At 43.5% G+C, this 27,841-nt stretch overlaps 1 protein-coding gene across 4 annotated transcripts; it reads left to right on the top strand.

Moving 5' to 3' along the window:
- Positions 1 to 11,854: 11,854 nt before the first annotated feature.
- Positions 11,855 to 26,793, top strand: LOC129867415 (probable ubiquitin carboxyl-terminal hydrolase MINDY-4). Of its 4 annotated transcripts, none has more exons than XM_055940797.1 (18): positions 11,855 to 12,127; positions 12,470 to 12,589; positions 12,694 to 12,815; positions 13,001 to 13,286; positions 13,559 to 13,821; positions 13,931 to 13,986; positions 14,102 to 14,214; positions 14,433 to 14,549; positions 14,873 to 14,961; positions 15,296 to 15,397; positions 15,678 to 15,741; positions 16,353 to 16,418; positions 16,577 to 16,644; positions 16,743 to 16,806; positions 21,104 to 21,265; positions 21,657 to 21,834; positions 22,090 to 22,174; positions 23,449 to 26,793. In XM_055940797.1, exons 1-18 carry the CDS (start codon positions 12,056 to 12,058, stop codon positions 23,495 to 23,497), a joined length of 2,076 nt encoding a protein of 691 aa, XP_055796772.1. In that variant the 5' UTR covers positions 11,855 to 12,055; the 3' UTR covers positions 23,498 to 26,793. The 4 variants fall into 4 exon arrangements, with proteins under 4 accessions (XP_055796772.1, XP_055796771.1, XP_055796770.1 ...); XM_055940796.1 differs by having other exon boundaries at positions 12,694 to 12,851; XM_055940795.1 differs by having other exon boundaries at positions 12,694 to 12,917; positions 22,096 to 22,174.
- The last annotated feature ends 1,048 nt before the right edge of the window (positions 26,794 to 27,841 follow it).

Here is a 27,841-nt window from a genome sequence, read left to right as displayed (position 1 = left end):
GTTTTGTGTTCGGCCTGGTATGATTCTCAATTAGAGACAGGTGTGTATTGTTTGTGTATCTGTATAGTTCGACGTAAGTAGTTTGTGTGTGCACTTACGTTTGAAGTTTTCACGATCGTTTGTTGTTTTCGTTAGTGTTGTATAAGTGTGTAGTGTTCATCTTCGTCGTTGCTATTAAAAAAGAAGATGTATTCAAATCATGTTGCGCCTTGGTCCGTCTCTCCAGTACACGATCGTGACAGAATGACCCACCTATATACGACCAAGCAACATGACCAGCGGCAACAGGAGCAATGCAAGGATTCATGGACATGGGAGGAAATTTTAGACCGGGAGGTACCAGGAGGATATAACCGCCCCAAAGCTGAGCTGGAGGCAGCGAAAGCAGAGAGGCGGCGATATGAGGAGCTAGCTAGGAGGCAGGAAAAGGAACCTACAAAGGATCTGGGCTACACTACGTGGGAGGAGATCGACAGGTGGGCGATCAACCCAGGGAGATCATGGACGGAAAAGGACCCTGGGGAAGGGTTGGAGAGAATCGCCGCTCTCGGGAGGTGAAGAAGGCAGCCACAGCCCAGGAGCGGTGGATTGAGGAGGCAGCACGTATGAGAGGCTGGAAGCCCGAGAGGCTCACCCAAGAATTTCTTGGGGGGGGGCTAAAGGGGAGTGTGGCGAAGCCGGGTTGGATACTTGAGCCAACTCCCCGGGCTTGCCGTGGAGTAAGAGGGCGTCGTACTGGTCAGACACCGTGTTATGCGGTGAAGCGCACGGTGTCCCCAGTACGCGTGCTTAGCCCAGTGCGGGCTATTCCACCTTGCCGCACTGGGAGGGCTAGGTTGGGCATCGAGCCGGATGCCATGAAGCCGGCCCAACGTATCTGGCCTCCAGTACGTCTCCTCGGGCCGGCGTACATGGCACCAGCCTTACAGGTGGTGTCCCCGGTTCGCCTGCATAGCCCAGTGCGGGCTATTCCACCTCGCCGCACTGGCAGGGCTACGGGGTCCATTCAACCTGGTAAGGTTGGGGAGGCTCGGTGCTCAAGAGCACGTGTCCTCCTTCACGGTCCGGTATATCCGGCGCCACCTTCCCACCCCAGCTCAGTACCACCAGTGCCTACACCACGCACCAGGCTTCCAGTGCATCTCCAGAGCCCTGTTCCTCTTCCACGTACTCTCCCTATGGTGCGTGTCTCCAGCCCGGTGCCTCCAGTTCCGGCACCACGCACCAAGCCTCCTGTGCGTCTCCAGAGCCCTGGACGCACTGTTCCTTCTCCCCGCACTCGCCCTGAGGTGCGTGCCCTCAGCCCGGTACCTCCAGTTCCGGTACCACGCACCAGGCCTAGAGTGCGCCACGAGAGTCCAGTGTGCCCTGTTCCTGTTCCCCGCACTCGCCCTGAGGTGCGTGCCCTCAGCCCGGTACCTCCAGTTCCGGTACCACGCACCAGGCCTATAGTGCGTCTCAGCCGGCCAGAGTCTGCCGTCTGCCCAGCGGTGCCTGAACGGCCCGTCTGCCCAGCTCCGTCTGAGCCATCTGTCTGCCCAGCGCCGTCTGAGCCATCTGTCTGCCCAGCGCCGTCTGAGCCATCTGTCTGCCCAGCGCCGTCTGAGCCATCTGTCTGCCCAGCGCCGTCTGAGCCATCTGTCTGCCCAGCGCCGTCTGAGCCATCTGTCTGCCCAGCGCCATCTGAGTCATCCGTCTGCCACGAGCCATTAGAGCCGCCCGTCTGTCCCGAGCCAGTAGAGCCGTCCGTCAGTCAGGAGCCGCTAGAGCCGTCCGTCAGTCAGGAGCTGCCAGAGACGCCCGCCAGTCAGGAGCTGCCAGAGACGCCCGCCAGTCAGGAGCTGCCAGAGACGCCCGCCAGTCAGGAGCTGCCAGAGACGCCCGTCAGTCAGGAGCTGCCAGAGACGCCCGCCAGTCAGGAGCTGCCAGAGACGCCCGCCAGTCAGGAGCTGCCAGAGACGCCCGCCAGTCAGGAGCTGCCAGAGACGTCCGACAGTCCGGAGCTGCCGTACAGTCCGGAGCTGCCCTACAGTCCGGAGCTGCCGTACAGTCCGGAGCTGCCCTACAGTCCGGAGCTGCCCTACAGTCCGGAGCTGCCACTCAGCCCGGACCTGCCGGAGTCCCTCAGCCAGGACCTGCCGGAGTCCCTCAGCCAGGACCTGCTGTCCCTTATCCCGTTGCTGCCCCTTGTCCCGGTGCTGCCCCTTGTCCCGGTGCTGCCCCTTGTCCCGGTGCTGCCCCTTGTCCCGGTGCTGCCCCTTGTCCCGGTGCTGCTCCTTGTCCCGGTGTCGCCCCTTATCCCGGTGCTGCCCCTTGTCCCGGTGCTGCCCCTTGTTCCGGTGCTGCCCCTTGTCCCGGTGCTGCCCCTTATCCCGGTGCTGCCCCTTATCCCGGTGCTGCCCCTTCATTTAGGTGGGGTTAGTAGGAGGGTGGTCATTGGGAGGGGGATAAAGAAGCTGGGATTGATTATGGTGGGGTGGGGACCTCGTCCACCGCCAGAGCCGCCACCGTGGACAGACGCCCACCCAGACCCTCCCCTAGACTTTGTGCTGGTGCGCCCGGAGTTCGCACCTTAAGGGGGGGGTTCTGTCACGTTCCTGACCTGTTTTCCTTTGTTTTGTATTCATTTTAGTTGGTCAGGGCGTGAGTTGGGTGGGTTTGTCTATGTTTGTATTTCTATGTGGGGTTTTGTGTTCGGCCTGGTATGATTCTCAATTAGAGACAGGTGTGTATTGTTTGTCTCTAATTGAGAGTCATACAAAGGTAGCCAGGGTTTCACTGGTGTTTTGTGGGTGTTTGTTCCTGTGTCAGTGTTTGGGCCACACAGGACGGTTGAAGGTTTGTTAGTTTGTTGTTTTGTAGTTTGTAGTGTCTTGTTTGCTGTTCTTCATTAAAAGATGGCTTATTTCCCTCAATCCGCATCTTGGTCCTATCCATGCTCCTTCTCGTCTAAGGGGGAGAACAACATTGACTGCCTTTACATCTCTTCCCAACTATTTAGCAATTTATATGGCACAGCTGTCAGTTTTTTGGTCCTTAAATTAAATTGGTATATGTTTTTATTTATCACACTTTTCTTTAACCATTTATGTTCTTTAATATAGGGCCAACAGACAAGTTCCTTAATTTTTTCCCCCTTCTACTTTCCTCTTCCATTTTTGTGGTAATGCTGCAATTAATTGATTGTAATTTTGGGTAGAGCAGACTTTTCCATATGTCTGTGTTAGCTGTGACATAACTCCACCAGTCCTATTTATGATATCATTCACTAAAATTATACCTTTTTTAAACACTTCTTCGAGAAAAAAAATATTTTTAAATCAATTAGAATATTTGAGTTTAACCACAATGTTTGTATTATTTGTTCTGTTTTTTCAGGTGTAATTAAACTGAAATTGCAACCAACCTTCTAAGGCTTGTTTAAAAAATAATGATATTTTGGAGATTATTTCCTTTTCAAACAACCGAAAGTGAGCAGGTGTAATCTGAATAAAGGGAAAAAGGCCCATCTTAAACATAGGATTAGACATACTTACCAATTTACTAGAGAACCAGTTTGGATTTAAGTATAACTTTTGTATGACTGATGCCTTTAGTGAGAGGTCCAATGCTTTAATAATTTCTGCCCTCCGAATTCATATTCGTTATATAAATAGGCCCTTTTAATTTGTCTGGCTTGCCGTTTCAAATCAAATGGAATATTTTTTGTGCATATAATTGTTATAGAATTTTGGAATCAACGTTCATAAAATTCAATTATCTTAATCGGTCTGCAACCCAGAGGTTGTAAAGTTCTGGTTTTAAATGACAAAGACAGAATTCCCAGCTCACAATTGATCAAATCCAAGTTTATTTGGGAGAGCTCTGCTGTGCATATACAAAGACATTCCTTTTATAACCTTCTCTTAACCTACGCACATACATACACACTAACATTTGGATTCTCTCTTTTTCTCCTGGAGTCTCACCACAGTTTATTACCACTCAGCTGACAGTTCCAGTCTCCACCAGATACGGGAAACCTGGAGGGGTACTCCCTGTCCTATCTTATCTCCCCAGAGTTATAGCCGGGTCGGTTCAAACATAGGTTAAGGCTCCTCTTTGTTTTCTTATGTCTTATGTTTATGTTTATCTTATGTTTATCAGCTTTTATTACTCATTGTCCATGCTACATAACCTCTAATCCTAATGGTTAAGTTTCCGGGTAGAATTATTTAATAATTTATCTTAAACCTTGATGAAATCTTTTAACAATAATTTAAAAAGCAGGTCGCTAGGTGTACGCAAAACCATAAGCAAAAAGGTAAACTGTGATATGACTAAAGAGTTAATCAGGGTGATTTTTCCACAAATAGACAGGTATTTTCCTTTCCATGGTAGCAGGATCTTATCTATTTTTGCTAACTTTCTATAAAAATGTATTGGAGTGAGATCCTTTCTTTCTTTTGGGATTTGTATACTGGGTATGTCCACATCTCCGTCAGACCATTTAATTGGTAAACTACATGGTAATGTAAAATGTGCATTGTTCAGTGATCCAATATGTAATATAGTACATTTTTCATAATTTGGTTTTAATCCAGAGAGGATAGCAAAAGTATCTAGATCCTCTATGAGACCGTGGAGAGACTCTAAATGTGGTTTTAAAAGAAAACATGAATCATCAGCGTACAATGACACCTTAGTTTTTAAACCACGGATTTCTAATCCCTTAATATTATTGCTTGATCTAATTTTAACAGCTAACATTTCAATGGCAATAATAAATAGATATGCCGATAGTGGACAACCTTGTTTTACTGCTCTAGATAGTTAAAAACTTTCTGAGATGTAGCCATTATTTACTATTTTACACCTAGGGTTACTATACATAATTTTAACCCATTTTATAAGAGATTCCCCAAAATTTAAATATTCTAGGCATTTATATATAAACCCCAGTCGTACTTTATCAAAATCAGCTATGAAAACCAGGTCTGGTGTCCCCGATATTTCCCCAGCTCCTAGTTGATCCTATCCACCTGCCCGTTGGACTGAGGCCGGTACACAGATGTGAGGCTGGCCGTGGCCCTCAGCTTCTCCATGAAGGCTCTCCATACCCACAACGTGAATTGGAGGCCAACGTCAGAGACTAAGGCCACCATCAGAGACTAAGTCCTCTGGAAGACCATAGTTCCGGAAGACCTGCTGAAACAGTACCTCAGCGACCTGGAGAGCGATAGTGAGACCAGAGAGAGGGATAAAATGTCAGGATTCTGACAATCTGTCCATAACAACCATAACAGCGGTGGAACCATCAGATGGGGTAAGATCAGTAACAACATTTATGGACAGATGGGACCAAGGCCGCTGAGGTACGGGAAAGGGAAGGAGTTTCCATGCTGGAGCGTGCCGGGGAGATTTGGTTTGGGCATGTACGGAGCAGCAGTTGACATAGCGCGCGACCTCCTGCGCCAAGGTAGGCCGATAGTACATGGTGGTAATGGATTGAATGGTGCGGGTGATACCTGGGTGTCCAGCGGCGAGGGATGTGTGCACCCAGGTCAACAGCCGATCCCTTACCCCCGTGGTGACATAGGTGCGCTCCGGAAAGCAGGTAGCAGGCGTGGGTTCCCTCTCCAGAGCCTGGCGGATGTCCATGTCTACATCCCAAAGCACGGGGGCAACAACTCGGGAGGGTGGAATGATGGGCACACTCAGGACAGGAACATCTCCTGAATCGTGTTGACGGAACAGGGCATCGGCTTTGATGTTCTTTGAACCTGGGCGATATGACAGGGTGAAGGTAAATCTAGTGAAGACATGGGCCCACCTTGCTTGGTGCGGGTTCAGCCATCTCCCTGTCCATATGTACTCCAGGTTCCGATTGTCGGTGAGTAGTAGGCACATGGATACAATTTCTGTGGGTTACCTTGGCGTTGGCACAGGACGGCCCCCATGCCCACTTCAAAAGCGTCCACCTTCACCATGAAGGGCAGTGTAGGATCTGGGTCTTTCAGCAACGGGGAGGAGGTGAAACACCCCTTCAGTAGATGGAAGGCCTCATCGTTTGCAGGACTCCACACCAACTTACGGGGACCACCCTTGATGAGAGAGGCAATGGAGCCAAAGTTTTTAATGAAGCAGCGGTAGAATTTGGCAAACCCTCAAAAACGTTGTAGCCCCTTTGCAGTGGTTGTGACTTGCCATGACCTGACTGCCTCGACCTTCCTCTCATCCACCGTCACTCCTTGCGGGCTGATCCGGTTAATCAAGAAGACAGCTACCTGATGGAACTGGCACTTTTCGCTTTCACTTACAGACAGTTCTCCAGTAGGTATCCCAGGACTACTTGGACGTGGGCGATGTGATCCTCCAAGGTAGCCGAGTAGACCAGGATGTTGATATACATGACCACCTGGCGCCCGAGCATGTCCCGGAACACCTCGTTCATGAATGCCTGGAATACCGACGGAGCACTGGCTAATCTATAAGGCATCACCAAGTACTCGTAGTGGCCATACATCATACTGAAGGTTCCATTCATCCGCCTCCCGGATGCAGATCCGATCGTAGGCACTTTGCAGGTCCAGTTTAGTAAAACAAAACGGGCACCGCGGAGCTGGTCGATAGAGGCCGGCACCAGAAGAGGGTAGCAGTACCTGGTGGTGATGTAATTGAGGCCTCTGTAAACAATGCACAGATATAGACCTCCGTCCTTCTTGGCCACGAAGAAGAAGCCTGCCGATGCAGGGGAGGTGAATGGGCGGACAGGTGTCGCGGGTCTTGGAGAAAACTTAACGGAAATCCTGGTAAACCTCTGGGATGTCGGGCTGGAAGGCAACCACAGAACTCTCAACCGACGTGGTGGGGAGATGGTGGGGTCATGACGTTGGAGCCACGGGAGGCTGAGGATGGCTTAGTGTACGGTGCAGTGATGATGAGGAAGGGAAGGCTTTCTTGGTGCATGGATAACACGGTGAGGGTGAGTGGTGCTGTGATGTGCGTGATTGTGCCGGATCCCAATGGTCGATTATCCAAGGAGAGGAGAGCGGGTACGAGATGATGTTGTCATGACGTGGCCCTCTTTGGGTATAGCGAGTGCCTTCCCCTCTCTCTCCCTCTTACACCCAGGTTTTGTTATCTCAGGTCATATATTCCTGGAGGAGACTCTCTCCCTCATGCAGTATATGGAGAGAAAGCTTCACAGTAGTACAAAGGAATTTCTTCTACATCACAGAACTTGAGAACTGAACAATATCCATGTTTTGGAGTATGTGTAAACGGTCGGTGGAGAAACCAGCTCCGACCGGTCCGTTTTGTTTCATGATTGTGACCTCAGGAAAGACAATACAGCCACATTACCATAACTCTGTTTATACAGGAGCCTCCGTTATGAGGCTTGCATCTAATTATTGTATAAAATGAATGAGTAAAGATGAAACTATTTGTGAAATTGTGTAATGTGATTTTAAACCGTTAATGTGAGAGAATTGTATTCCCTTTAAAGTTGAACCTCTCTGGGATATAGGGGGTGCTGTTTCGACTTAGGGAAAATTGGTCTCCAAATTAAACTGCCTAGTACTCAATTCTTGCTCGTACAATATGCATATTATTGTTATTATTGGATAGAAAACACTCTCTAGTTTCTTCTATAGCCGTTTGAATTATGTCTCTGAGTGGAACAGAACTCATTCTACAGCACTTTTCCTGATATGGAGTGAGATTTCAGAAATCTTGGCCTCTGGTCCCAGGTCAGTTTTAATGTCCCTGTAAATGCTATGAGGATACACTGCCCACGCCTTCCTCTAGATGTCAGTAAGTGGTGGCAATTTGAATGGAGTCGATTGCGCAATCAGGGCCTGTATAAAAGGTCAAAGACCGGATGTACCCTTCTTTTGCTCCCTGCGCCTGACGCACGATGGACGTCGGACCTGCTCTCTTTCCAAGCTGTTGTTTAGCCAGTAATATATCACCGGTCATGTTTTTACTCGTTATAGGTGTTAAAAACATCATAAGGTAGTTAATTTAAACCGTTTTATAGGAATTTATATCCGTTTAGTGCGATTTTGAGGCATTGCTTTGTGATGCACTTTCAAGCGCCGGGCACGTTTCGGGGTCCCGGTCGAACGTTAGTGGGCATTTCGACGGACAAGAGGACATCTTTCGACCAAAAGAAGATTAGACCCAAGAAAGGATACATTGCCCAAGATTCTGATGGAAGATCACCTCATAGTAAGAAATATTTAAGATGATAAATCGTTGTTCTGTCGAAAAATGTTAAATGCATATTCCGCCATTTTTTTTGGTATAGCTTCGCTTGGCGAACCCTGTATTGCACAGTAAGGATAATTTTAGAAATGTAATTCAGCGATTGCATTAAGAACTAATTTGTCTTTCGATAGCTGTCCAACTTTTATATTTTTTAGTCAAGTTTATGAATAGTTATTCATGAGACAAGATCACTGTCAAATATGGCGCCCGACATTTTCAGGCTAGTTTTGCTAGTATTGTCATTGTATAACCACGTTTTTTTGTGGCTAAATATGCACATTTTCGAACAAACTCTATATGTATGTTGTAATATGATGTTACAGGAGTGTCATCGGAAGAATTCTGAGAAAGTTAGTGAAAAAATTAATATATTTTGGCGATGATTACGTTATCGCTCTCTTTGGCTTGAATCAATGCTCGGGTAACGTTTGCACATGTGGTATGCTAATATAACGATTTATTGTGTTTTCGCTGTAAAACACTTAGAACATCTGAAATATTGTCTGAATTCACAAGATCTGTGTCTTTCCATTGCTGTGAGCTGTGTATTTTTAAGAAATGTTTTATGATTAGTAATTAGGTAATACACGTTGCTCTCTGTATTTATTCTAGTCGAGTTGTGATGGTGGGTGCAATTGTAAACTATGATTTATACCTGAAATATGCACATTTTTCTAACAAAACCTATCCTATACAATAAATATGTTATCAGACTGTCATCTGATGAGGTTTTTTCTTGGTTAGTGGCTATCAATATCTTTATTTGGCCGAATTGGTGATAGCTACTGGTGGAGAGAAAAAATGGTGGACAAAGAAAAATGGTGTCTTTTGCTAACGTGGTTAGCTAATAGATTTACATATTTTGTCTTCCCTGTAAAACATTTTAAAAATCTGAAATGGTGGCTTTATTCACAAGATCTGTATCTTTCATTTGGTGTCTTGGACTTGTGATTTTATGATATTTAGATTTTCCTTTTCATTGTGACGCGATGCTAATCAGTGAGGGGGGGATTGGGGGTGCTTGTCAGTTGGGACGCTAGCGTCCCAACTATCCCAGAGAAGTTAACTAAGTCATTGGCCCGCCCCATGTGCACAGACATTGATCTGGCATGATGGGACAGTATTTTCTACTGTTACGAATATAACTCCCACCTGAAGGTATTCCCTTCAGACCATGCCTTTCTCGGTCAGCTGAGGGAGCTAAGGTTGAGTAGAGACCACAAGAATCTCAGTATAAGCTGTTGTAATGGCTGTTGAAACTCTGAGACTATCGATTACAACAGAATAAGAACAACTCTTCGATACTGATTACTAGTCTGCAGCTAGGAATTATGTACCATTGAATGCGAAGACTGCAACCGCCGAAACATCTATTCTATAAAGGCATTTCTGAATGGGACTCTGAAGTATCCATTCTAACCACGAGATACTTCATGAGAGCAGAGATGATCAGATGAACTTTCCAACAGAAAGACGGATGATTCCAACAGAGATCACGACGACACACTGAGCATAAATATATATTAATTGCAATTATTCCGGAATGAGTGAGCGTTCATATGCAAAGGATTAGCATTTCAATCAATATAATTATCAACTGTGTAGTGACTCTTTTGTCTTTCCCGCCCTTCTCAGTCCACACCCACTTCCCTTTGTCCACCAAGCCGTCATATCGGCTTAGCCCACTCGGGAACCTCCCCTATCATTTCCTTGTAACTATATCTACTGTTTGTTTGTTTATGCATTTCTGTGATTATTTAGTTAGTTAGTAAATAAATGATTAAGACAATTGATGTATGGATGATTCATAGTGAAGGATGGGTTCGTGCAGATAACCAACAATTTACGACGTTTGGAATGAGACTAACATGAGGTAAAGAATAATTCATTAATTAGATGACTAATTGATCAGATATTAAAATATCTGAAAAGTTATATTAGGAAAATTATAACTTTGTAATCTGAAGATTTTCCTTGGTGCCCCGACTTCCTAGTTAATTACATTTACATGATTAGTTTAATCATATAATAATAATTACAGAGAATTGATTTGATAAAATAACAGTCTTCAATTTACTGATGCCAAAGACACGACAATGTTCAGGGAGGTGGCCTGGTCGATGAAATTCCCTGCGTCTGTAGAGAAAACACATGAGGGACAGCTAGCCAGTGACATGGAAACCAGGAATGTTTTGGCGGAAAGCGATGACGGAATAATCACGCCTACCCCGGGAGACGGATGATCATGGGGCCGCCCCTCTGCTCCTGTGGACCCCGGGTTAGGATGCACCAGACACTGCTGAAGGTGGTGCCCCTCCTGGCCACAATAGGAACAAAGCCCCAGCTGTCTCCGACAACACCGCTCTGCCGCAGAGAGTTGTGTGTCCCCTACCTCCATGGGTTTAGGTCCTGCCTTAGGACACCCAAAGGAGGAGGGCGAAAGGTGAGTGGTGCGCCAGCGCTCCCGAAGAAGGTTGTCCAGATGGATGGCCATCGCGGCGAGCGCGTCCAAGGAAAGGTTGTCGTCCCGGCACGCCAACCCCCTCTGGACCTCCAGAGCATTCCTCTTCAGGATAGGGTGTGGAGCATCAGCTCCTTTCGTCCGCTGGAGGCTGCCAAAGTCCGGAAGATGAGGGAATACTCCGAAGGGGTCTGGGCACCCTGCTGGAGTTGGAATAGTCTCTCACCCCCCTCTCTGAAGACCGCCCTGAACAGAGCTATGAGTGTGCAAAGCTGTCATCCAGGCAAAGGGTGGCTACTTTGAAGAATCTCAAATATAAAATATATTTGACTTGTTTAACACTTTTTTTTTGGTTACTACATAATTCCATATGTGTTGTTTAATAGTCTTGATGTCTTCATTATTATTCAACAATTTAGAAAATCGTCTTTTAAAAAACTGGGGGAAAAACTGGAATGAGTAGGTATGTCCAAACTTTTTACTGGTACTGTACCTGAAGATTTGGATCAAGCGGTTGGTGCACAATGACTGACCTGCATGGTAAATTGAGTGCTGAAGCCACTCCATCCATTCTATTGTTTTTTGATGAAGCGTCTCTCCCATCTCATGTGTATTTGGTTTATATGATATTCCCTGTGAGAGGCGTCATGCCCAAACCTATGCAGTGTGATAAATGTAAATTATCTTGTGTCAGGTGTAGACAGTAGGAGTATTATATGCCAGCTGAGCCTAAATGCTGCAATTGTGGTGGTGAACATGCACCCAAATTTCTGAAGTGTCCTGTTAAGGTGAAGGAGATGGAAGTGGCAAGAATAATCTGGAGGCATTGAGAAGAGTGGAAGAAAGGAGTGAAGTTGAAGAAGTAAGACACAAGATGGTTCCTTGTTAACAGAGGGATCCTGACATGTTGCACAAAGGTGGACGTACTACTTTGGTTATCAACTGCACAGCGCAAACAGAAAGGACATTTTAGAAAATAGGCATCATTGTGAGTGTGCCTGAGCGTTTTTTGGGACTAAAGGACTTTTCTGCAGAGGCATTACAAGGAATACTGTCGATGAATGAACCGCCCCCCGTTACAGTAGGTGGCGGCAATACACCAATAGGTATAGATTGCCATAAAACATTGAAGAAGAAGAAGCGAAAGCAGGAAGCATGACGCATGACGAAGCCTCTCTTGGCCCAGCAACACGCATGCACTGTAACCATAGAAACAGACCATTACTGTCAATTATTACCGTTGTTCTATCTGTGATACTGTGCTGTATGTAGCCTGTCGCTAGCTGGTTAGGTAGCTAACTGGCTAAATATACTTTTTTTTTGTGGGGGAATTTGTCGTTCATGCCACAAGTTATGGTTGTACGGGTAGAAGAAGTTGCTGCATCGCTTGTGCGGGAATTTCTCAGTCGGAAGGTAGGTTGAGAGCTGTCCACATTTGAAATTGGAATAAAATGAAAACGCTATCTTTCAGCTGGCTAGACTGGCTGAGTAACGTTACTAACGTTAGCTACAGTAGAAAACACCACCGTTCAATCTGTGAGGGTAAAGATGTTTTTTCAGACAGAGAACATTAACACAGATCTTTGACATAGCATTATTAGTAACAACTTCAAGTCAGTTCAACGTATTGATATCATCTTGGATGTTTTAACTTTACGTTAGCTATACCTTACAGGTAGCAAACATTACATTTCGCTAGCTAGCCTGATTGTGTTACAGGCTAAGTCAATGTTTGTTTACCTGCACACACTACAGGGCCTCAAGAAAACGATTGCTTGCATGGATGAAGAGCATCCTCGTACAGATGGCAGCATCAACAATAGATCCGATCTGCGACAAATTCTTCATTTGGAAGGTCTATATAAAAACAACAAGGTAGCCTAATCAAAGAAGAGGCAGATGAGTTTGAAAGCATTGAAAGTAAAGTGCCCCAGCTTTCATTTATTAACACACAGCTGCTTGTTATGTTTTCGTGATAGGCCCAAGACTGTCCCCTGAAATCAATGTTGGAAATCATTGTAAGACATCACATTGAAGGACATAAAGAGGAGAGGCCAGTCTTCAACAGTGATGTCATCCAGACCGTATCAACTACACAGAAGTTGGTGACAAAGTCTCCAATATTGACACCAACAGTGTATGACCACAGCAGGGCAGAAGAGAACACTACTAGATTTATTTTCAACAAAACTGACATGTCAAGGTTTTCATCATAATCATCTAAATATGACTCATGTCAGGTTATTTTCAAAAGGCTTATTTTGATGTGAATTATTTCTGTTCCAGGTCACTTTCAGAGGTTGTCTGTCCACCTCATGGTACATTATCATCATTTGAAGTGTCAGATACTCCCCCAACAACTACCCAGAGAAGTTTCTGGAGCCATAGCCTTTCCTCAGATGGCCAGCAGGACCGACAGCATGTACCCTCCTTCCTAGACAATGACAGCGCCGCTAAAAGGGAATCCTTTTCAGACAAAAACACGGTCGTCACCACAGAGAGTACTCATAAGAACAAAACAAGCCGCCTCAGACGAGGCATGATGGCAGGTCCCATAGCTAGTTCCCCCCAGGTACAGTTTGACTCAATAAAACTTGTGTCGTATTCATTCGTACACACTGTAGTAAAACACTTCTTAACGTAAAATTAAAAGGAGTGTTTTTTTATTGGACATGCTCAGATCCCTGTTTGGTGCTGAATGAATACGACCCTGTATTGTTATAAGAGATGTTATATTCATAGTCATGGATACAAGATCTTCACTAAGCTGACTCTTGTGGTACATACAAATGAACAGCTCGCTTTGTTCCCTTATTTGGTGATGTGAATTGTGTTCTCTCTAAGGAATCGAATAGAAAACGTCAGACTCGACAGTTGGGAGGCCCTAATCTTCTTCTGGCAAATGATGAAAACCACAAAAACATCAGCGATGGGCCTCTGTTGACTACTGTCCAGTCACAGAGAATGGTTAAAGGGTTGACAGAGCTCTCCACTGCTGACCCCATGAGAGAAAGCCAACAGCCGCGGCGCAGCACACTGGGGAGAGAATTTGATCAAGATGGCTATGGGTTTGAGAGAGTAGGAAAAGACAAGCACAAGACCAGCAAGTAAGTAGATTTGAGTTTCCTTCAACCATTTTACTGACTAGGGAATTTCTGATTTCTTACTGTAACCTATTTAATATATATTTGTTTTACTGATGGATATTTTTTTTAGAACAAAATCAATGACCAATCAAAATGTTGATCTGCACATGTCGGAGATGATTTTGGGTAATTATTACATTTTATCAAGCTGAATGCAACATTCACTCAATGTCTATAATTGTTATCATTATGACACCTCTTTTGCAGTATTGGATGACATGGACCATGTACTTTGTTGCAGATGACATTGATGATGATGAGGAGTTGCGTGAGCTCTCCAGAGTGTCCTGCCACTCCTCCAGTTTGCCTCAAACCACTTCTGATAGTCAACCCATGGACCAGCATACTGCCATTGTAGGTTTTTAGATGTGTCAAATTCTTTCCAAGGAGGGCCGACACTGGGCCCTCCGTGGAATGAGTTGGAATGGGGCACCACGTGAATGAAAAGTAGTGCACTATTTAGGGAATTGGGTGCCATTTGGGACTCATACACGATTACTAAAGCTCAGATATTTTGCCTGGTTTGAGTTAAAATGCTGTGATGTCCTGTGATGTCTGTCTGTTTTTACCAGGCCCTGAAAGAGCTCATCCTTGGCTCCAGCACCAGTTGTTTCAGTGCCGAGTGGAGGAGTCAGAGCTTCACTTTCTCCGATGCACCTGATCTGAGATATGGGCTTGTTCAGAAGAAGGTAGGACCAATACACCTGATCTGAGATATGGGCTTGTTCCGAAGAAGGAAGGATTGGATCATCTTTGAAATGCTGTTGTTGTACCAGTCTGCAGAGACTAAAACATCAATCACACAGGAGCTGAGTCCTAAATGGCCCATAGGGCCCTGGTCAAAAGTAGTGCACTATGTAGGGAATAGGGTGCCAATTTGGGATGCATTTAGGCTCTAGAGCTCCATCCCTTGGAACAAATCATTATAATCATGATAATATGTGTTATCTTGGTTTTTATGTTCAGGTCTATGGTCATGTAATTTAGCAATGTCACTGTATTGACCTTCCAGGGTGGTCCTTGTGGAGTTCTGGCTTCAGTCCAGGCTTGTATTCTGCAGAAACTTCTATTTGAGGGGACCGGCAGCGACGCAAGGCACCAGTAAGAACAGCATTCATTCATGTTTCTCTGTCAGATTGCCCACATGTACTAGATTGTGTCCCAAATTGCATCCTATTCCATATTTAGCGCACTACTTTGGACCAGGGCCCAAATATCTCTGGTCAAATGTAGTGCACTATATCAGGAATAGGGTGCCATTTCTGACGTAGACTGTATTATGATAAATTAAATGTTCTTCACAAACCATTAATTCACATCAATGAGTGCTTTCTTGATTTACATCAGTGAGTATTAAGTCATGGAACTTTCTGTAAGTTCCAGTATTTAATTACGTCTTGACTTCAGATGACTTCACATGGCATTTTGTCACCAGGAGATTAAGACCCTCTGGTGCTGTGAGAACAAAGTGCCTCACGTTAGCCACTGCTGAGATCCTGTGGAGGGCTGGGGAGGGGAAAAAAGCCACCATCGCCATGTAAGTTATAAACTCTATCTGTTCCTTGTTGGGATCTAGCCAGCAGAATCAAAACCACTTTATAGAGAATGTCAACATGAAAATACAGGGTCGTATTCACTAGGCAGAAAACGGACTGAAACAAGGAGGGACTACCCAAACTTGTCCAATAAGAAACCATTGTTTTCCGTTGAAAAATGTTTTGGTACTGTGTGCACAAATGAATACGACCTTTGTTTTAAAAGGTGTAAGCCAAGGTTATCCTTTTATAAACCTTTCTGCTACCAATGTTGTTTTTCAGAACATCAGGAAGAAATCATTTCACCCCTACAGGACACCATAGATCTGAAGGAGTACTAGAAAAGGTACAGTAATGTTAGGGATAGTCTCTACCCTCTTGTCATCTATTTTTTACCCTTATTTTCACAACGACCTGGGGAATAGTTACAGGGGAGAGGAGGGGGGATGAATGAGCCAATTGGAAGCTGGGGATGATTAGGTGGCCATAATGGTATGAGGGCCAGATTGGGAATTTAGCCAGGACACCGGGGTTAAAACCCCTACTCTGCAATGGGATCTTTAGTGACCACAGAAAGTCAGGACACCAGTTTATCGTCCCATCCGAAAGACGGCACCCTGCACAGGTCAATGTCCCCAATCACTGCCCTGGGGCATTGGGATATTTTATTTTTGACCAGAGGAAGGGGGGTGTTAGACAGCATCTGGTCTCCCATCCAGGGACCGACCAGGACCAACCCTGCTTAGCTTCAGCCATCTACTGTACAGTATGTAGACTGTGTTTTTCCAGGAGAAATTATAACATTTTAAAACATTTACTCTAATCCAATTATATTATTATTGTTCCCAGATATCTATATAATGTGACCATCAGTTATGAACTAGGTTTGAGGATGAGGTTCTTGATATCTTTGATGCAATTTGGACAAACGTCTTTCCTAAAACTCTTTTGTTATAGATTACATGTATAGATGTTGACAATCTAAAGGACCTTCAGTTGCTTGTGGAACAGCATATTCAACAGGTGAGATTACTCTATATGTATTATATGGTCAATATCCTTATGTGCCCATGTCAAATGCCAAAGCATGCACTCTTGTCTACTTTGATAGTTTCGGTTAGATATTTCTGTTCGATTCTTTTTCTCACACTTGACTAAACTGGTGATTTCTTTCTTTGTAGTTTGAGTCGGGAGCCTTAGGGTGTATATTGCTCACCATCTCTGCTATTCTCTCCAGATCTATTGACCGGTACGATGGTAGTGTACATTCAACGCATATGAACAGACAGAAAATGCATGCATGCCATATAAAGTAGCTGTTGTGATCCTGTTCCCCCTTTTCCTCAGGGTTAGAGAGGATATGGATGTCCCCAACACCACACTCATTGGAGCCCATGGCTACTGCACACAGGTGGGTGTATGTGTCAAATGGCACCATATCCCCTGTATAGTGCACTATGTAGGGAATAGGGTATTATTTTGGCTCCTGAGTGGCACAGCGGTCTAAAGCACTGTATCTCAGTGCTGGAGGCGTCACTACGGACACCCTGGTTCAAATCCAGGCTGTATCACAACCGGCCGTGATTGGGAGTCCCATAGGGTGGTGCACAATTGGCCCTGCGTCGTCCGGGTTTGGCCAGTGTAGGCTGTCATTGTAAATAAGAATTGTTGTTGTGAGGGCTAGGGCCATTCCCCCCAGAAATGTCCGGGAACTTGCAGGTGCCATGGTGGAAGAGTTGGGGTAACATCTCACAGCAAGAACGGGCAAATCTGGTGCAGTCCATGAGGAGGAGATGCACTGCAGTACTTAATGCAGCTGACTGTTACTTTTGATTTTGACCCCCCCTTTGTTCAGGGACACATTTTTCCATTTCTGTTAGTCACATGTCTGTGGAACTTGTTCAGTTTATGTCTTAGTTGTTGAATCTTTTTATGTTCATACAAATATTTACACATGTTAAGTTTGCTGAAAATAAAAGCAGATGAAAGTGAGAGGATGTTTATATAGTGAGCAATGTGTTTGAAACATCAAATCTCATTAAAATTGCAAGAATCGTGATACATATAGAATCGCAGTACATATTGTATAGGCACCTACAGTTGAATTTGGAAGTTTACATACACCTTACCCAAATACATTTGAACTCAGTTTTTCACAATTACTAACATTTAATCCTAGTAAAAATTCCCTGTCTTAGGTCAGTTAGGATCGCCACTTTATTTTAATAATGTGAAATGTCAGAATAATAGGAGAGAGAATGATTTATTTCAGCTTTTATTTCTTTCATCACATTCCCAGTGGGTCAGATGTATACATACACTAAATTAGTATTTGGTAGCATTGCCTTTAAACTGTTTAACTTGGGTCAAATGTTACGGGTAGCCATCCACACGCTTCTCACAAAAAGTTGGGTGAATTTTGGCCCATTCTTCCTGACAGAGCTGGTGTAACTGAGTCAGGTTTGTAGGCCTCCTTGCTTGCACACGCTTTTTCAGTTCTGCCCACAAATGTTCTATAGGATTGAGGTCAGGGTTTGTGATGGCCACTCCAATACCTTGACTTTGTTGTCGTTAAGCCATTTTGCCAGAACTTTGGAAGTATGCTTGGGGTCATTGTCCATTTGGAAGACCCATTTGGGACCAAGCTTTAACTTCCTGACTGATGTCTTGAGATGTTGCTTCAATATATCCACATAATTGTCCTACCTCATGATGCCATCTATTTTGTGAAGTGCTCCAGTCCCTCCTGCAGCAAAGCACCCCCACAACATGATGCTGCCACCCCTGTGCTTCACGGTTGAGATGGTGTTCTTCGGCTTGCAAGCCTCCCCCTTTTTCCTCCAAACATAACGATGGTCATTATGGCCAAACAGTTCTATTTTTGTTTCATCAGACCAGAGGACATTTCTCCAGAAAGTACAATCTTTCTCCCCATGTGCAGTTGCAAACCGTAGTCTGGCTTTTTTTATGGCGGTTTTGGAGCAGTGGCTTCTTTCTTGCAGAGCGGCCTTTCAGGTTATGTCGATATAGTACTCGTTTTACTTTTGTACCTGTTTGTACCTCCAGCATCTTCACAAGGTCGTTTGCTGTTGTTCTGGGATTGATTTGCACTTTTCGCACCAAAGTACGTTCATCTCTAGGAGACAGAACGCGTCTCCTTCCTGAGCGGTATGACGGTTCCATGGTGTTTATTATTGCGTACTATTGTTTGTACAGATTAACGTGGTACCTTCAGGCGTTTGGAAATTGCTCCCAAGGATGAACCAGACTTCTAAAATGTAATAAATATTTTTTTCCCCTCATCAATCTACACACAATACCCCATAATGACAAAGCAAAAACAGGTTTTTAGAAATGTATTACAAATTTAAAAAATATATATATACATTTACATAAGTATTCAGCCCCTTTACTCAGTACTTTTGGCAGCGATTACAGTCACGAGTCTTCTTGGGTGTGACGCTACAAGCTTGGCACATCTGTATTTGGGGAGTTTCTCCCATTCTCTGCAGATCCTGAGTACTCTGGAGCAGGTTTTCATCAAAGATCTCTTGGTACTTTGCTCCCTTCATCTTTCCCTCGATCCTGACTAGACTCCCAGTTCCTGCCAGAGAAAAACATCCCCACAGCATGATGCTGCCACCAACATGAATCACCGTAGGGAATATGCCAGGTTTCCTCCAAACGTGACACTTGGCATTCAGGCCAAGGATTTCAATCTTGGTTTCATCAGACCAGAGAATCTTGTTTCTCATGGTCTGAGTCTTTTAGTTGCCTTTTGGCAGACTCCAAGTGGGCTGTCATGTGCCTTTTACTGAGGAGTGGCTTCCATCTGGCCACTCTACCATAAAGGCCTGATTGGTGGAGTGCTGCAGAGATGGTTATCCTTCTGGAAGGTTCTCTCATCTCATCAAAGGAACTCTGGAGCTCTGTAAGTGTGGCCATCGGGTTCTTGGTCTCCTCCCTGACCAAGGCCCCTCTCCCCCGATTGCTCAGTTTGGCCGGGCGGCCAGCTCTAGGAAGAATCTTGGTGATTTCAAACTTCTTCCATTTAAGAATGATGGAGCCGACTGTGTTCTTGGGGACCTTCAATGCTTCAGAAATGTTTTAGTACCCTTCCCTAGATCTGTGCCTCAAAACAAACCTGTCTCGGAGGTCTCTAGACAATTCCTTCGACCTCATGGTTTGGTCTTTGCTGTGACATGGAAACAGGATGCACCTGAGCTCAATTTCGAATCTTATAGCAAAAGGGTCTGAATACTTATGTAAATAAAGTATTTCTGTTTTTAAATTTTTTCTAAATGAACAAACATTTCTAAAAACCTGTTTTCTCTTTGTCATTATGGGGTATTGTGTGTAGATTGATGAGAAAAAGGTTTAATTTAATCAATTTTAGAATAAGTCTGTAACCTAAGAAAATGTGGGGTCTGAAGGCTTTCTGAATGCACTGTAAACTAAATGACCAAAAGTATGTGGACACCTAATCGTCCAACATGTCATTCCAAAATCCTGAGCATTAATATGGAGTTGGTCCCCCTTTTGCTGCTGTAACAGCCTCCACTCTCCTGGGAAGGCTTTCCACTAGATGTTGGAACATTGCTCCGGAGACTTGCTTCCATTCAGCCACGAGCATTAATGAGGTCTGGCACTGATATTGGGCGATTAGGCCTGTCTCGCAGTCGGCGTTCCAATTCATCACAAAGGTGTTCGATGGGGGTTGAGGTCAGGGATCTGTGCAGGCCAGTCAAGTTCTTCCAGACCAATCTTGACAAACCATTTCTGTATGGACCTCGCTTTGTGCACGGTGGCATTCTCTTGCTGAAACAGGAAAGGGCCTTCCCCAAACTGTTGCCACAAAGTTGGAAGCACAGAATCGTCTAGAATGTCATTGTATGCTGTAGAAATAAGATTTCCCTTCACTGGATCCAAGGGGTGTAGCCCGAACCATGAAAAACAGCCACAGACCATTATTTCTCCTCCACCAAACTTTACAGTTGGCACTACGCATTTGGGAACGTAGCATTCTCCTGGCATCCGCCAAATCGTGATTCATCACTCCAGAGAACGCTTTTCCACTGCTTCAGAGTCCAATGGCGGCGAACTTTATGCAATTCCAGCCAACTCTTTGCATTGCATATGGTGATCTTAGGCTTGTGTGCGGCTGCTCAGCTATGGAAACCCAATTCATGAAGCTCCTGACGAGCAGTTCTTGTGCTGATTTTGCTACCAGAGGCAGTTTGGAACTCGGTAGGGAGTGTTGCATCTGAGGACAGACAATTTTTATGAACTTCAGCGGTCCCGTTCTGTGAGCTTGTGTAGACTACCACTTCGCGGTTGAACCGTTGTTGCTCCTAGACATTCACATTTTACAATAACAGCACTTACAGTTGACCGGGGCAGCTCTAATTTTATGAACTGACTTGTTGGAAAGGTAGCATCTTATGACGGTGCCACGTTGAAAGTCACTGAGCTCTTCAGTAAGGCCATTCTACTGCCATTGTTTGTCTATGGAGATTGCATGGCTGTGCGCTGTATTTTATACACCTGTCAGCAACGCGTGTGGCTGAACTAGCCGAATCCACTCATTTGAAGGGGTGTTCACATACTGCTGGGTATATAGTGTTTTACGTTATACTGTATGTTTACTGTATGAATTTAAACATAATCCACCCTGACATTTATTTTGGTTTATTATTATTCCTCCATAGGAGCTGGTCAATTTATTGCTGTGTGGACAGGCTGTGTCCAATGTCTTCAACAACAATGTGGAGCTGGATTCAGGCAATGGAAACCTGACCCTTCTCAAGGGAATAAGAGGTCGCAGTGACATTGGACTGCTGTCCTTATTTGAACATTATAATATATGCAAGGTAAAAACACATGGTTACATGACACATCATATGTGTCCCAAATGGAACCCTATTCCCTATATAGTGCACTACTTTTGATTGTAACCCTATGGATCATGGGTAAAGGTAGAGCACTATAAAGGGAATAGGGTTCTTTTTGGGGTGCAACCATCTGTTAAAATAGCCCTAAAATATTACAGATTGTGCCTTTTTAATCAATCTTTCTGCACTATTTTAGAACCGGAAGTAACTAGTTAGCTAGTAACATGTGCAGCATAGAGAAACACTAACCAGCAATGCATATTTTAGTCAACTCTTTTTGACTCAATCAATGTCTATAGTCAACCAAGACGCTCTATTTCCAGATACCTTTTGTTTCTAATGATCATGTATGGTTTGATACATTTTGAAGGTTGGCTCCAACCTGAAGACTCCCAAGTTCCCTATCTGGGTGGTGTGCAGCGAGAGCCATTTCAGCGTGCTCTTTGGTGTGCAGGAGCTGCTGAGTGACCAGTGTGTGATCGGGGAGTTTGACCTGTACTACTACGACGGCCTAGCCAATCAGCAGGAGGAAATCTGCCTAACTGTCTGTACGTATGGATCACTGATGATGATGATCTGGGTTGGTTTGATCTGCTAGAGAACTCGACACGGATGCATCCCTTTCTTATGTACTGTTTGGGTAACTCTGTTATTGATGTGAAATGATCATGCCCTATTCATTCATCTCACATATCACTCGTATGTATTTCACTTGAAAAATGAATGACTTGCAGTGCTAATCATAAGTTAATATCAGGTTAATGTTCCTCATGAAGAGTTTGTATTCTTGTATTTATGTCCAGTTGTAGGTACCTCAGGAATATCTGCTGGCTGCCAAGGTATGGACACTGATCTCATTCCTCCTCTTGAACACTGTATACGGACCAAGTGAGTCAGTTCATTTTTCTTGTTCAAACATGCATTAAAACCTCCTAGAGTCTATTGATGCACCGGTGCTTAAATATAAGTAACATAATAAAAATCATTCCCATCAAAATCCATCAGTTTATGCAAGTGACTTGTCTGAAGGTAACCAGTACTGGATTAAAAATATGAATGGAAGTATGGAGCTTAGTTTTGTGACTACTCACAATAAAGTGTTTAAATATGTGTAAAAAATATATGTGTGTATGTATATAAATTATATATATATATAATTTTTCTTCTTTTTTTATATCTCCTAGATATAGGACAGACACTTATTTTTGGACTGTCATTTTTGCCATTTATGAATGTGTTATTCAATGCGTTTCTGTGGGCTATAGTAGTAAAGGCCAAATTCAATATGTTATCAAATGTTTTTATTTATCCTTTTTTTTATATACCTAAAGGGGTCTTAAAATAGCTAAATAATCCATGATATGACCATCTTAAAACATTTCCTTATGTTAGCATGAACCACTTTGCTTAATTGATTGTAATTGTACTAGGATTACATTTTTATGTACTTTTATGTAAAGTGTCCTTGGGTATCTTGAAATGCGCCTGACAAATAAAACTGTGTTATCATTGTAGGATTTATACTGAGTATACCAAACATTAGGAACACCTTCCCAATATTGAGTTGCACCCCATGTTGAATCCAATGCTTCCCACAGTTGTGTCACGTTGGCTAGATGTCCTTTGGGTGGTGGACTATTCTTGATAAACACGGGAAACTGTTGAGCGTGAAAAACCCAGCAGCGCTGCAGTTCTTGACACAAACCGGGGCGCCTGACACCTACTACCATACCCCTTTCAAAGGCACTTTAAATCTTTTGTCCGGCCCATTCACCCTCTGAATGGCACACATACAGAATCCATGTCTCAATTGTCTCAAGGCTTAAAAATCCTTCTTTAACCTGTCTCCTCCCCTTCATCTACACTGATTGAAGTGGATTTAACAAGTGACATCAGTAATGGATCATAGCTTTCACCTGGATTCATGTCATGGAAAGAGCAGGTGTTCATAATGTTTTGTGCACTCAGTGTATAATGCTGCCTATTTATATTGCAAGTGATACTTTGAACAACATTTGTAGTACAATGTCTTTATGGTACAGTATGTACATTTTAGTCATTTAGCAAACAGTCTTATCCAGAGCGATATCAAATTATATCAACATTTGCATGCATTTACCATAATCCACTCTTTGACTGTTTAATGTGTTTTGTTTTCCTAGATGGAAAGATGCCATTGTCAATTGGAATGACACCGAGCCCATACTTTGACTGGCTAGTGGATAGAAGGTGATGACTGTAGATGAGACTGGGCCTACCCCATGGCTGGAGACACAAAATATACTGCTTTCTTATTGCAAAATATGCCATTTAGCAAACACTTTTTCCCAAAGTGACTTATGTCATGCATGCATTACAGATTAAATAGATTTACTTACAGTAGCGGTGCATGGGTAAAATCACTGGGGAAGCCAAGCCCCCCCCCCCCCCCCCCCAAAAGCCATATTACAACCTACCGTGTGTGTTGTGATAATTGCGTTGTTTGCTCTAGAACCTGTTAGTTCATATGCCTTGCCACTGTGATATATAGGCCTAAGGCCGAGACAGTAAGAAGACATAGTGGCAGAATAAATTCAACCACACTTTTGTTTCATCACAACACCGGAGAGAAACCTCTGTCCGGTGAAGTCCACAAAGCATATTGCATGTAGCAAACAGTTATATGACCTACAGCATGGTCAAGCAAGTTAATGTTTCTGACTTTTTAATAAACAACTATTGATTTAGAACCACAGAGAGTTAACATAAGGAGCTGCCTCCACTATTCCAGGCACCATTTCTACTTCAACATTTCAACATCATCAAGTCAAATCAACTCTGCTTGGTCTAATACAGTGACAACTAAAAGATACCAAAAACGATTTGGTCCAATCAACGTAAGTTAAATGTGATGTGGCTGTCCATGGTTCTGCTTTCTCTCTGTGTGTGTGCGTGCGTGCGTTCATTCGTGCAAGTAGAATTAACATGTTGACTCACCCTACTTGTAGAGAAATGCCAATGCCATCATCTTATTTCGTGTTCATGAAATGGTCTATGACTCTGTCATTCAGTTCACGCTTTTAGTTTTTGCTGTCCTAGCCTAGCTGGCTAAAATGCTTGCTAGCTAGCTTAACTTCCTTTCATGGGCAACAATGCGCCAGGCCAGCTAGTTAACATTAGTCTACTACGTCTAGCTACATATTGAACTTCCATTCTCTCAGGCCAGGGGCACAATGTATGAATTAATGGTTGGATCATTATCACCATTATAATCATTGGCCCGTACGGAGAATTAAAGCTGCATTATGTAACTTTTTGGGCGTCCCAACCAAATTCACATAGAAATGGGAGTTATAGATCTATCATTCTCATTGAAATCAAGTCTAAGAAGCAGTAGATCTGTTCTATGTGCACTATTTCTAGCCTTCCCGGTCTTGAGTTTGGTTTTTGCGTCTTTTACTTTCGGTGTCTTTTACCAGCTTCAAATAGCTGAAAATATTTTTGGTTATGGAAAATATATTTCACTGCGGTTTAGATGATTCTCGTTATTTTGTCACATAAACTGAAATTAGGTGAACTATTAGACTTTTAACAACCAGGAAATGGCGGAGCGATTTCTGCATAGTGCATCTTTAAGTAAAACCACAAGTCCAAATCCCTATCTCCATCCATGGCTAATTTAGGAAAGGGATAATTTTAGCTAGCTAGCTAACTAGCCACCGGAGGACAACAACATAACGAGATGCAACAATTCTAGTTGTTTTTCTGGCAATTCAATACTAGGAAGGTATTGTTAAAGTTGCACTATGCAGAAATCGCTCTGCCATTTCCTGTTTGATGAAACTCTAATAGTTAATCTCATTTTAATATATGTGACAAAATAAGATGGTACAGTGTAGAGAATCATTGTACCAATTTAACCACTGTTAAATATATTTTCCATAACCCAAATATTGTATTTTCAGCTGTTTTGAAGCTGGTGTACAAAACCAGATGTAAACAATGCAAAAATAAAACTTAAGAATGGAAAGCATAGTACATATCTACTGCTTTTTAGACTTGTTTTCAAGTTGAATGATAGGTCTATAACCCACATTTCTATGTGAATTTGGTCAGGTCGCACAAAAAGTTACATATTGGCACTTTTAATGTAAGTTACATATTGGCACTTTTACTGTTTTGGACAGTCAGTGTATTTGTATTGTATAAAACAGGGTTCTCCAACCATGTTCCTTGAGAGCTTCCAGCCTGTCGATTTTTGTTCCAACCCATTCCCTTGAGAGCTTCCATCCTGTCGATTTTTTTGTTGTTGTTCCAACCCAGTTCCTGTAGAGCTTCCATCCTGTCGATTTTCGCTCCATCCCTAATCTAGCACACCTGAATCGGGTTAGAGCGAAATGGGGTTGCTCTCCAGGAACAGGGTTGGAGACCCATGGTTTAAAGTATATTATTTGTATAAATATTATTGTATTTCATCAACAACCACATTAACACGATCATGGAGGCCGTTTTGTACATGTAATTTACATTTTAATCATTTAGCAGACGCTCTTATCCAGAGTGACTTACAGGATCAAGTAGGGTTAAGTGCCTTGCTCAAGGGCACATTGACAGGTTTTTTACCTAGTCAGCTCGGGGATTTGAACCAGCGACTTTTCGGTTACTGACACTTAACCACTATGCTAGTCGCTGCCCCCAGGTAGCCTAATTGTTTTTGAATGCCTGAAGATGTTCTTGTTATAAGTGGTGCAGAAAATGTTGATTCATACGCCTTAAAACGAGTCTTTACCTCATCGTTTTTTACATGGACATGCCCAATATAAAGAGGGGAGTGCCTTGGATTTGTCGTAGCCTATGACATGCAGCTTTCATGACCATCAGTCTTAAAGGTAGAGTCAGCGGTTATTTCTGCAACAGCTAAGAGCATTTTGCATCTCGCTCATCACAATATCATCTGTGCGGCTTGTGGCAACGTCATTTAGCTCACTCTACCTTTTAATGTATGACAATATCCATAAGGTATTATTATATTTCAAACATTATTCTATTACATGCCGTATATACTACATATCTAACAATTTGATGTTATTTGTGAAATGGACGTGTGTATTTTTGACTGTAAAACATTTTTGACTGTAGATGTTTTATTTGAATGGTCAGAGTTTTGTTAATTTAAAAGTTGTGGATCACCTGTATCTTGCCTTTTGTCTTCTGTGAATGACTGCACTTGGACACATGCAATGCCTTGATTGTCCTCTTGCTGCCACTGTTGAGTTGTATATGGATCCTGCATGTAGTCAACATTGCTCACTCTTGGTTTCCATGACAGCAGAGAAGACATATGAAATGTTAATGGTTGCCAAATCAAAATCGAATAAAACTGTATTGGTCGCATGCACATATTTAGCAGATGTTATTGCGGGTATAGAAAAATGCTTGTGTTCCTAGCTCCAACAGTGCAGTAATAATCTAACAATATACAACAATACACACAAATCTAAAAAATAAAAGAATGGAATTAAGAAATATTAGGATGAGCATTTTTGGAGTGTGTGTGTGTGGGTGTGGGATTTATAGACATGAATGTTTTTATGAAGTTGATTTTTTTCCACCAGAATATTAATTCAAGTGTTTTTTTAGGTGAAGTAAATGTCAAGTCAGGAGATTGTGTAACACCTGTAGTGTACCTACACTGCCTTCGGAAAGCATTCAGGCCCCTTCCTTTTTCCCACATTTTGTTACGTTACAACCTTATTCTAAAATGAAGTAAATAAAGAATGTTGCTCATCAATCTACACACAATACAAATGGAAAATGTTTGGAACTACCAAGACTCTTCCTAGAGCTGGCCATCCAGCCAAACTGAGCAATCAGGGGAGATAGGCCAAACTGAGCAATCAGGGGAGAAGGGCCAAACTGAGCAATCAGGGGAGAAGGGCCAAACTGAGCAATCAGGGGAGAAGGGCTTTGGTCAGGGAGGTGACCAAGAACCAGATGGTGACTCTGACAGAGCTCCAGAGTTCCTCTGTGGAGATGGGAGAACCTTCAACCATCTCTGCACACTCCACCAATCAGGCCTTTATGGTAGAGTGGCCAGGCCGAAGCCACTTCTCAGTAAAAGGCACATGACAGCCCGGTTGGAGTTGGCCACAAGGCAACTGAAAGACTCACCATGAAAAACAAGATTCTCTGGTCTGATGAAACCAAGATTGAACTCCTTGGCCTGAATGCCAACTATCACATCTGGAGGAAACCTGGCACCATCCCTACGGTGAAGCATGGTGGCATCATGCTGTTAGGAAGTTTTTCAGCAGCAGGGACTTGGAGTCAAGATTGAGGGAATGATGAACAGAGCTTGAGAGGATCTGCAGAGAAGAATGGGAGAAACTCCCCCAAGCTTGTAGCGTCATACAGAAGAAGACTCAAGGCTGTAATCGCTGCCAAAGGTGCTTCAAAAAGTACTGAGTATATGAATACTTGTGTAAATGTAATATTTCCGTTACATTTTTGAAATAAATTAGCAAAAATCTTAACCTGTTTTTGCTTTGTCATTATGGGCTATGTGTGTAGATTGAT

This window comes from Salvelinus fontinalis, chromosome 12 (genome assembly GCF_029448725.1).
Source record: "Salvelinus fontinalis isolate EN_2023a chromosome 12, ASM2944872v1, whole genome shotgun sequence".
Taxonomy (NCBI): domain Eukaryota; kingdom Metazoa; phylum Chordata; class Actinopteri; order Salmoniformes; family Salmonidae; genus Salvelinus; species Salvelinus fontinalis.
Note: the sequence above shows the minus strand (reverse complement) of the source record. Positions and strands in the feature narration are given on the sequence as shown.

What these genes read in the sequence shown, in the direction of transcription:
- LOC129867415 (XM_055940794.1), top strand. Translation starts at nt 12,056, where the DNA reads ATGCCACAAGTTATGGTTGTACGGGTAGAAGAAGTTGCTGCATCGCTT. An exon ending in ATGGGCTTGTTCAGAAGAAG is followed by an intron (nt 14,550 to 14,872) that starts GTAGGACCAATA and finishes TTGACCTTCCAG; the next exon opens with GGTGGTCCTTGTGGAGTTCT. An exon ending in AAAAAAGCCACCATCGCCAT is followed by an intron (nt 15,398 to 15,677) that starts GTAAGTTATAAA and finishes GTTGTTTTTCAG; the next exon opens with AACATCAGGAAGAAATCATT.